Source organism: Lithobates pipiens, unplaced genomic scaffold (genome assembly GCF_037356315.1).
Source record: "Lithobates pipiens isolate NorthernLeopardFrog02 unplaced genomic scaffold, aLitPip1_a1.2 Scaffold_8, whole genome shotgun sequence".
Taxonomy (NCBI): domain Eukaryota; kingdom Metazoa; phylum Chordata; class Amphibia; order Anura; family Ranidae; genus Lithobates; species Lithobates pipiens.
In genome coordinates this window covers 1671955-1683725 of record NW_027507903.1, presented here as the reverse complement: position 1 = coordinate 1683725, position 11771 = coordinate 1671955, and the positions used below count along the sequence as shown (strand labels likewise).

Sequence of the window (11771 nt, the reverse complement as noted above, 5' to 3'; positions counted from 1 at the left end):
ATGTCACCAATCAGTGCCTCATAAACAGTGCTGCCTATCAATACCACCTACCAGTGCCCATCAGTGCGACCTACCAGTGCCCATCAGTGACACTTATCAGTGCCCATCAATGCGACCTACCAGTGCCCATCAGTGCGACCTACCAGTGCCCATCAGTGCCACTTATCATTGCCCACAGTGCCAACTATAAATGTCACCAATCAGTGCCTCATCACCAGTGCTGCCTATCAATACCACCTACCAGTGCCCATCAGTGCGACCTACCAGTGCCCATCAGTGCCACTTATCAGTGCCCACTATAAATGTCACCAATCAGTGCCTCATCACCAGTGCTGCCTATCAATACCACCTACCAGTGCCCATCAGTGCCACTTATCAGTGCCCACCAGTGCGACCTACCAGTGCTCATCAGTGCCACTTATCAGTGCCCACAGTGCCAACTATAAATGTCACCAATCAGTGCCTCATCACCAGTGCTGCCTATCAATACCACCTACTATTGCCCAGCAGTGCCATCAGTACCCAGCAGTGCCGTCTTATCAGTGCCCATCAGTGTCGCCTTATCTATCAGTGCCCACCAGTGCAGCCTCATCAGTGAATATCAATGAAGGAGAAAAATAACCCGTTTGAAAAATTTTATAACAAACTATGAAACATGTTTTTTTTTTTTTAGCAAAAAATAAAAAACCCCCCAGGGGTGATTAAATACCTCCAAAAGAAAGCTTTATTTGTTTGAAAAAAATGATAAAAATGTAATTTGAGTACAGTGTAGGATGAACTGTCATTCAAAGTGCGAGAGCGCTGAAAACTGAAAATCGGCCTGGGCAGGAAGAGGGTAAAAGTGCCCGGCAAGCAAGTGGTTAAGTATTACCTGGGGGGAGATGCAGACTAGAATACGGCAATCACTGAGCAGCAACTGATATCACCTGGGATGGATTTCAGTTATCTTGCAAACCTGGCCTGTTGGTGGGGATTCCTGAGGACGGAAGTTGAGAATCGCTGATTTGGGGGCTTTTTTTTGGGGGGGGGGGGAGGGGACATAACAAAGTCACTTTAATTCTAATGTATATTGTAAAGTGACTTGGGACGTTCCTCCGTCCAATTTTTGGGGAAGAGTTGGACTTCGCTCCGGGAATGGGCTGAGTCATGCTGCTCCTGGTTTGGATTAGTGGATTGGGAGGGTGGAGGAGCTCGGCTCTCCGGGATTGGACGGCGAGGAGGAAGCTCGCTCTTTCATCTCACACATCTGGAGATCACAGAAGGTTTGGGAGTCTTTGTGACACTCGACTGTCTCTGAGCCGGCAGCCATGTCCTTCATCCCCGTCCCCGCTGACTGCGACTTTCCCATCCACAACCTACCGTACGGAGTCTTCTCCACCCAGGATCAGGTCAGTACTTCTCATTAGTAACAATGTAACAAAGTTTAGAATTCTAGGGAATTGTAGGGAACATTTCACGCTCCAGCGTTGGTGAAACTACAAATCCCATCATGCCTCTAACGCTGGGAGTCATACCTGTGTCTGTCAGAGTCTTACAATGCCTCCTGAGACTTGTAGTTCCACAACAGCTGGAGTGCCAAAGGATGCCAACCCCTGCGTGATGCCACAGCTGGCGACTGGATCAGAACACAGGGCTCCAGAGGAGTGCTTCTGCCTGAAAATAACTGTACATTATTATTTATTCCAGGTATTTATATAATGCCAACTATTTAGGGCTCATTAAAGATGAAGTAAACCCTCATGGCTTTACTTCCTCTTTGTCTCCCTGCAAAGGCAAAGCATAATGGGCTAGTATGCATCGCATACTAGCCCATTATGTGTCACTTACCTGACGCAGGAGCCAGCGAAGTCACCGCTGTCCCCTGTAGTCCGGCGCATTCATCTTCCTCCGGGTATCGCTGCTCCGGCCACTCACAGCGCCGGAGCAGCGATGACATCACTCCTGCGCATGCACATGGGAGCCGCCACTAACGGCATATCGGCGTTAGCAGCGGCATACGCATGCGCCGTGGACAACGGTGCCTGTCTTTTTTTTGTAAATATCTCCTAAACCGTAATATCTCTTTAGGAGATATTTTTTTTTTTAACCTACAGGTAAACCTAGATTAAGGCAAAGTGGTCTGTAAGCCCTTGTACACACGGTCAGACATTCCGACGGAAAATGTCCAATCAGATCGCGTTCTCGGATAATCCGACTATGTGTGTGTGGGCTCCATCGGACTGTTTCCGTCGGAATATCTGACCGACAAAGTTTTAGAGCTGGGCTATAAAATTTTCCGACAACATGATCCGATGGGACTTTGTCCGATCATTTGTAGAGAACTCCGATCGGACAAAGTGCCACGCATGCTCAGATCAAATTCCTAGACCAAAGCTATTGGCTACTAGCCTGAACGTAGTCCCGTCGTAACGAAATAATGTCATCACGCTCCGAACGATCGGATTTTCCGACAACTTTGTCCGACCGTGTGTATACAACACCAGTTTCGGACAAAATCCGTCGGATTTTGTTGTCGGAATGTCCGACCCGTGTGTACAGGGGCTAAGGGTTTACAACCACTTTAACACTCTGTCCTCTATTCCAAAACACAATGCTGGGGGGATGGGGGGATGTGCTGGAGAGAGATGCAGCATGTCAGCATTTTTCTGTAATGCGCTGGATGGAGCCGCATGTTGCAGCGCAACACCCAGCAGTGCCGTGCGGTGATATTAATGAAGTGTAATTTCCTGCGACTTCAAACAAGGTTAGGAAAAAAAAAAAATGGATATAATAAAATGATAAATATAATAAAATAAAATCATATAATATAGATTAGAATAATATATAAATAGATTATAACAACAACTTAATAAATAATAATAACAACAACTAATAATAATAATATCATAGTAAAATAATTTACTACAACAACGTAATATAATAGAAAAATAGATTATTATAATAATAGAATACAGTATATTAGAATACATTTTCTTATATTATGTTGTTATTATATCATATAATAAAAAAAAAAAAAAAAAAAATAGATATAGATATAACTCCAGATACACTATTAATGGCCTCCCGTCTAGTATATCATCACAGCGCTCAAACACCCCCCTCTCCCCAGCTGCCACTTAAATAGTTGAATATATCTCTCAGAAGGTGAAAAGAAAAAACTAACAATCACAGTGCAAAAATCACCTTGTGGCGCTACAAAGAATAAACACTGTTAAATAGCAATGTACTACAATGCCCAAAAATGCGCTGCGTGAAAATTATAAACGCATGTGCATAAATGCATTACAATGAAATAACATGTGATTAAATGGCAATCAAAAAATCGCATAAAAGTGAATATGTGACTAAACATAAATAAAACAACTAAACACAATATTTTTCTGCTACAAATAGTGCTCTTAATGAAAATGTGCAGTTCCAAAGTATAATTAATCTTAAAGTTCGATCTTCAATTAGACACAATTGTTGAAGAGTAAAAACTGTGATGGTAACATTAATTGAAAAACTCCTTTTCCAGTGAAGGTTCTATAACAAAGTGTCCATAAACCGCAAAGCCTCCACCGCACCCTTGGTGTTAGTGCCCCCCTTGTTTAGAACACTCACCAGATGTATTGCCCAGCACTCTCGTGTCGGGCAAAAATCGCTTATAATGTATACAGATGATAACTGTTTCTCCAGCCAATTCTTGTGAAAAACTTCGCAGCAGAGGGTAATCAATTAATATCTCAGAGTTACCTCAGGGAGACAAAAGAAACTTCCCATAGTGCAAAATTGCAAAACTATTTTTAATCTCAATAAAACACTCGATTAAAATCACACTCGCATGGATCCAATTAAAAGCAGGCACTTCAGATAGACATTCCGCTTATCAATTAGGAGATCCTTCACTCATAGGCATTGGTGAGCACACTGGAAGCAAGCTAAGTTCATATCAAAAAGCACCGTCTCTAAACAAGGTAGCTGTGCGGTACCTGACAGCAGACAACCCAACTTGAAAGCAGCGCCAAATAGTGATATCCAGTCCTTCAACTTGTGTGTTCTCCTTCCTCCGCCTTCTCTCTAGCCTTTTACTGTGTGTGCTGGTCGCCGTATAGCCACGCCCCCGACATGTTTCGTCCAATAGACTTCCTCATGGGTTTGGCTATCCAGCTGTAACAACCCCCCTTTTATTTAAAATCACAAGCGACCAGTCCCTCCAAGTAAAGGTAATCCCTCCCCCCTATACCCTCCAATTGGTTATTGGGCTCTCCCGGTGGGTGGTTTAATGATTAATTCCTCCCCGGCTCCTCCCCATCTCTGTGTGCAGAAACCCTCATAACTCCCCCACACACTACTCTCAGCCAAATCAGGGAAGTGAGACACCGCACACATCCAGAGAGGCCCACCCACCTACCCTTCTGATTAATTTCCTCTTCATTAATCTCCTTCCCGTAGTAGTGGATGGTTTTATTTCGTCCACGCGCATGCGCGGACTTCCGGGAAAGCCTGTTCACTTCGCCAGCTGATTGGCTGAACCTGGACGCCGCCGTCATCACGCTTCCCCTAGCGTGCTTCCCCCGGACCACCCGCGCCATCTTGCTACACCCAGGGATCACTAGTGAATTGCGCAGGCGCCAATCACTGTAAAACTAGCGCTAGCATACTTCCCCTGGACCGCCCACTCCACCCGCGACATCTTGCTGCACCCAGGAGTCACTAGTAAATTGCGCAGGCGCCAAACACTATACAGCGTCTTGGCGAGGAGAACAAAATTTCCTCCTCATCGGCGCCCCGCTCCTATCAGAATTACCAGTGAACCAAACAGAAGGAGGAACACGGTCACATCCAATCCTACTTAGTAGCAAAGTGCTTTAATCATCCCAAATAGAGCCATTGCACACGCCATTACGCTGAGCATAGCACCCTAATGATCCTACCAACCTCAATTCCACAAACAGTAATGAACACCTATGGTGAGGCTGACCCCTCATGCAATGATGTGTATATGCGACAGAATGAGTGTGCACACAGACTTTAAGTGTTTATGTGTACAAGTAATAACTATGAGATACCATAGAATAAAATGATATAATAATAAAGTAATGTAGTCGGGCAGCGGAGGAGATCACACAAAGGATTGCAGACAGTGTGTATTTACCCCCACTACTTTAAAGGGGGGGTTCAAAAACCCTGGGAATCCATTTCTCCTTCACTAAGGAGCTTACATTGGCTAACCGTAAAAATCGGATCACGTTCAAGACCCTTTGCCTCACCCACAAATGCGTGCATAGAGAAGCTCCGCAATACCTAATGGAGAAAATAAATCCTTACACACCAAACCGCAGTCTTCCATCAGCCAACAAAAACTTCCTCCTCGTGCCCAAAGCCCGGTATAAATCCAAGGGGGATCGGAGATTCGCTGTCCAAGGGCCTCGGCTATGGAATGCTCTACCAATCAACATCCGCCTGGAAGAAAATCACCTGGCTTTTAGGAAAAAACTCAAGACCTTCCTCTTTTAGCAGATGATCAAAGCTCGCCACAGCGCCTAGAGGCGATTCAGTTCGCATTGTGCGCTATATAAGTATTTCATTCATTCATTCATTCATTCAATGTCACCCTTATTATTGAACAGCTTGCTTATGCGACCAATGCCCAGGAGTTCACATAGCAATATAAAAAACAATATAAAATATATAAAAAAAATGTATAAAAAACTTCTCCTAATCTATAGACACACTAATTGGAAAAATAAAAATAAAAATAAAAGTACTAACTATCATATAAACTACTTTTCTCAAGGAAAACCCATCTACTCATTTCAACATGAGATACATGGACAAACAACACTCATTATAAAAGACCCCAAAATCTAATAATTGGTGTCACAGTGTACCTCCAAATACACGTATAATCCTAAAGAGAATCTTTTTAGAACTGACAAATAAAAATAAAAATGAAAAAGATCCAAATAATCCCCAAGATGCGTGCAAGCGATTTTTTTTTTTACTAGTTAGAATTCTAATTGCTTACAGTCAGGTCATATTCCCAATACTGCCCTCCAAGCAAGAAAAAGGAAAACGAAGTGGGCAACCCCCTCAATAAACAATGTTATATTGTCAAGAGTTATTGATGAAGCTATTGACATCCAGCTCGATATTCATACCCACTGGTGTCAAGCTCCTCATCAAAAAAATCCACCTCGTTTCCCTTTGTGACAAATCTCTGATCCGGTTTGAGCCCCTCCAAGAATGGTGAACCTGATCAATGCCGCAAAACTGTAAAAGAGATGGATCCTGCTGATGGTACTCTTTGAAGTGCATAGACACACTATGGTACTTGTACCCCTTCCGTATATTAGCAAGGTGCTCCGAGATGCGGACCTTCAATTGCCTTTTAGTGCGTCCCACATAATAGAGCTTACATGGACACCACAGCAGATATACCACAAAGGTCGTGTTGCAGGTCATACACTCCTCTATTTGGAAGGATTCACCCACCCCGTTGGTCACTGAGGTTATACCCCTATTAATCTTTGAAACCGTCCTGCAGCAGATACATTTTCTACATGAGAAAAATCCTTTTAGATCCCCAGAGATGGTAACTTTTAACGGCGGATCTAATATCTTCTTAACGATCCTATCACCAATATTAGGAGCTCTTCTATAGATAAACCTGGGAGCAGTTGGTAAAACAGCGCCCAGGTATTTGTCCCTGCCCAAAATATGCCAGTGCTTAGCAAAAATAGATTCTATGTCCCTGTATTGGTGATGAAAACCTGATAAGAATTTGAACTGATGCTGTGTCTGATCACTGCTACTTATCTGGTCTTGCAGACATATCTCCCTAGGGATATTCCCCACTTCCTCTATTATTTTATCAAGGCGGGTGCAATTATATCCCTTCTGCAGAAATCTCTCCTTTAATACACCAGATTGGGTCACAAAGTCCATATCTGTGGTGCAGTTACGGCGGACTCTCAGAAACTGGGCTTTCGGGATATTCCTTATCCACGAGGGGTGATGTCCACTCCTCGTGGACAGGTAACTGTTCCGGTCCGTGGTTTTGAAGAATACTGTCGTCTTCAAATGATCCCTATCTCTCTCTATAGTAAGGTCCAAAAAATTAACAGAAATGGGACTAATATTGAAGTCCAATCTTATATTATTAAGATTGGAGTTCAATTTTTCCGCGAACATTTTGACAGACAGCTCAGTGCCCAGCCAAATAAACAAAACATCATCAATAAATCTCCGGTAGAAGATCAACTGTTGTGGTCTATTCGAAAAGACAGCCCTATCTTCCCACTCTGCCATAAAAAGGTTGGCAAGGCTCGGGGCATATTTAGCCCCCATTGCCACGCCAACCTTCTGCGAGTAGAAGACTCCCCCATACCAAAAGTAATTATGGGACATGCAGAAGTCTAAAGCATGGCCCACAAACACCTTTTGAGCGTGAGGGATATCCTGTCGGATTTTGTTGTCGGAATGTCCGACCCGTGTGTACAGGGGCTAAGGGTTTACAACCACTTTAACACTCTGTCCTCTGTTCCAAAACACAATGCTGGGGGGATGGGGGGATGTGCTGGAGAGAGATGCAGCATGTCAGCATTTTTCTGTAATGCGCTGGATGGAGCCGCATGTTGCAGCGCAACACCCAGCAGTGCCGTGCGGTGATATTAATGAAGTGTAATTTCCTGCGACTTCAAACAAGGTTAGGAAAAAAAAAAAAAAATAGATATAATAAAATGATAATAAATATAAAATAAATAATATCATATAATATAGATTAGAATAATATATAAATAGATTATAACAACAACTTAATAAATAATAATAATAACAACTAATAATAATAATATCATAGTAAAATAATTTACTACAACAACGTAATATAATAGAAAAATTATTATAATAATAGAATACAGTATATTAGAATACATTTTCTTATATTATGTTGTTATTATATCATATAATAAAATAGATTATAACAATAAAAAAAAAAAAAAAAATAGATATAGATATAGATATAGATATAGATATATATGATTATAATAAAAAAAAATCATATATATTTATATTTTTTTATAGATTTTCTTTATAATAAAATAGATTATAATAACAATAAAAAAATCTATATATATATATATATATATATATATATATATATATATATATATATATATATATATATATATATATATATATATATATATATAATAATTTTTTTTATTGTTGTTATAATCTATTTTATTATTATTATAAATAAAATCTATATATATATATATATTTTTTTATTTGTTTATAATCATAATAAAATTGATTATAATAACAATAAAAAAAATCATATATTTATATTTTTATATAGATTTTATTATTGTTATTATAATCTATTTTATTATGATTATAAATTAAAAAAATTAAAAATAAATAAATATATATATTATAAAAATTGATTATATCATGTACTAAAAATAACTTATAATATAAAACAAAAAGTGTACGGGGGGGGGGCGCAGTGTGATGCACCTAAACTAACATTGCATTGCTCCTTGCTGAAGCTGGGACTATCACTAGCCCACCCAAATCCGTGTTGTACCATGTGGGCTAGTATGAACCATAGCCTTAGGCTGGCTATAGATGGACAGATTTTAGAATAAAAATTCTTCTTAATTCTGTTTTGGCGTTCAAAAGATTTTTTTTTTTTTTTTGCTTTCAACCACCTCAGCCCCCCCCCCCCCCCCCCCATCATTCACACTGGTGCAACTTGTCATGCGTTTCGACAGGTCCCAATCTCGTGACAAGTCGGCGCAACTCCCAACTTTTTGTTTTGAGGCTGGGTTCACATATATGCTAATTAGATGCAGCTCCCCCCCTCCCCCCCCCCCCCGCATCCAATTCACATGACAGGCGAGTGTGAGCATCTCTCTCGATGCAGCCGGTTCATACAACTCGGGGGGGGGGGGGGGGGCGCCGCCCATGGGGCGGATTGCAAAAGGGTCCTGTGTGTGTTGGGGTCTGGTTCAGGTGCGAATTCAGCAGTGGTGGCTGGTGTTTGTGTTTGTTTGTTTTTTCGTTTTGGGGGGGTGGCAAACAACCACCACCCCCTTCCCCTCCTGGCTGTCTAACGGTCCACCAGCACTTACCCCACCTAGGCATCAGCTTCTGTGTCTTCTCCTCCTCGTTTCCGCTGTGCGTCTCCTCCCCTCCTAGGTGTCCAATAGGATCACCTGTCCTTTCAGCCAATCAGGTGACGGGTATCAGACCCATTTCTCGATTGGCTGGGAGGAGGATCAGTGTTGCAGCAGCGAATATTCATTCACTGTTAGACCTGGGTGGGCTCCTGGTGCAATGCTTTGCACCCCAAGCCCACCCTATTTTGAAGCCTATTAGAGCCCCTGGTCCTAATCAGGTGCTTCAAAATACCCCCCCCCCCCGCAGTAATTCAGGCGCCCGGCATCCTGAAAGGGGGTCGGACACATGAACAGGTGGTGGCGGCTGTGGATCATAGAGCATTGACTAGGATATGGCAGCTGTGGATAGAGGGGGTGGCGCCCGCGGCCCCCTAATGGTCTGGAATTCAGACAAAAATTCAGACCTGAATCGCACCTTAACCGGTGAAAGACACGCACCGAACCCCAGGCACGAACCCTGCGGCCGCACATATGTGAACCCGGCCTTAGAGGTCTCTATACTGATAGTATGGAACCCAGACAGCGCTGACAGTATAAATGTATATGTAGTGTCTATATTTCACCACTGGAGGGCGCTGCACTACCACTAATCTCAAAACAAAACTATTCGCATATCCATGATAACGCTGCAAAGGGAGAATAAAGGCCAATGGCAGCATTGGGGGAGATTTACTAAAACTGAAGAGCGCAAAACGTGGAGCAGCTCCCCATGGGAGCCAATCGGCTTCTGACTTCAGCTTCTTCAATTGAGCTTTGGCAAAAAAAAAACACCTGGAAGCTGATTGGTTTCTATGCAAAGCTTCACTCTCCAGTTTTAGTAAATCAAACTCATTATCTGTATGATAAAAACAGATTCTGGCAGGCAGACGTTATGAGCGTTGGAAGTTTATTTATTACAGGTGCTTACAATGCGGAAAGTATTCACAGCGCTTCACTTTTTCCACATTTTGTTATGTTGCAGCCTTATTCCAAAATGGACTAACTACTTGCCGAGCAGCCGCCGGTGTCGTTATACGGCGGCAGGTTGGCTCCCCCCTGCGCGAATCGCCGTAGCTGTACGGCGGCCACTTGAAGGGCTCTAGGGGGCGGCCCATGCCTCGACTCCGGAGCCGATGCGCGCGGCCGTGATGTCTGCCGGCCACCCACGATCGCTCCTCAGAGAGCCAGAACGGGGATCTGTCAATATAAACAGGCAGATCCCTGTTCCTAGTGATCAGGAACAGCAATCTGTCTCCTCCTCCTAGCCAGACCCCCCCTCCACAGTTAGAAACACCTCCCAGGGAACACTTAACCCCTTGACCACCCCCCTAGCGTTAGTCCCTTCTCTGCCAATGACATTTACACAGTAATCAGTGGCTATTTATAGCTCTGATCGCTGTTTAAATGTCACTGGTCCCAAAAAAAAGTGTCTGATCTGTCTGCCGCAATGTCGCAGTCCCGCTAAAAAAAAAAAAAAATCGCTGATCACCACAATTGCGAATAAAAAAAAATGAAATAAAAATGCCATAAATCTATCCCCTATTTTGTAGAAGCTATAACTTTTGGCCAAACCAATCAATTTGTCTGTCGCAATGTCGCAGACCCGCTAAAAAACGCTGATCACCGCCTTTACTATTAAAAAAAAATGTTATTTTACCAAAAATATGTAGAAGAAAACATATATGTATATATTTTTATAATATGAATGAAACATACCAGGCCCTTTGGGTCTGGTATGGATTTTAAGGGGAACTCCACACCAATATTAAGAAAAAAAATTGATGTGGGGTCTCCCCCAAAATCCTTACTAGACCCTTATCTGAGCATGCAGCCTGGAGGACAAGATAGGGGGGATGAGCGAGTGGCACCCCTCCTGGACCATACCAGGTCACATGCCCTCAACATGGGGGGGGTGCGCCCCCACCCCAAAGCCCCTTGTTCCCATGTTGATGGGGACAAGGACCTCTTTTTGACAACCCTGGCGAGAGGTTGTGGGGGTTTGCGGGTGGGGGGCTTATCGGAAACTTGATCCCGCCCCCCCATTCTACCTGGTGATGTAATTCGGTGACCCTGCCCCCTTCTGACGACATGTGGTAAATTCAGGTGATTGGACATGATTTGGACAGGGACACACCTGTCTATAGAAGGCCCCACAGGTAACAGTGCATGTCAGAGCACAAACCAAGCCATGAAGTCCAAGGAATTGTCTGTAGACCTCGGAGACAAGATTGGTGACGTCACATGATGTCGGGAGGGACGGGGGTCACACGATTACGCCACCTGGTGGCCCCGCCCTTGCCTATATAAGAGCTGTCAAAGCGAAGAGACAGCAATTGGTGGGAGGCCTCCTGTGGAGGAGGAGAATTTTGCATTTTTGCTATTTTTCGGGTCCGTCAGGCGACGTGATTGATGGTGGATTTACATCACCGGACACTTATCAAAAAAAAAAAGTGTCCCGTGAAGTAAATCCACCATCAATCATGTCGTCTGATGGACCCGAAAAATAGCACACGCAAAACGCTCCACCTCCATGGGAGACCTCCCGCCAACTGCTGTCTCTTCACTTTGACAGCTCCTTATATAGGCAAGGGCGGGGCCACCAGGTGACATAATCAGGTGACC

General features: G+C 43.3%; 1 protein-coding gene across 1 annotated transcript in view; it reads left to right on the top strand.

The window, feature by feature from the left end:
* Positions 1–1220: 1220 nt before the first annotated feature.
* Positions 1221–11771, top strand: part of FAH (fumarylacetoacetate hydrolase) — a gene marked incomplete in the record, with an annotated part of 59998 nt that continues 49447 nt past the window's right edge. Inside the window, 1 exon segment of the mRNA XM_077472667.1 lies at positions 1221–1388. Within this exon segment, the coding sequence (XP_077328793.1) occupies positions 1308–1388 (81 nt within the window).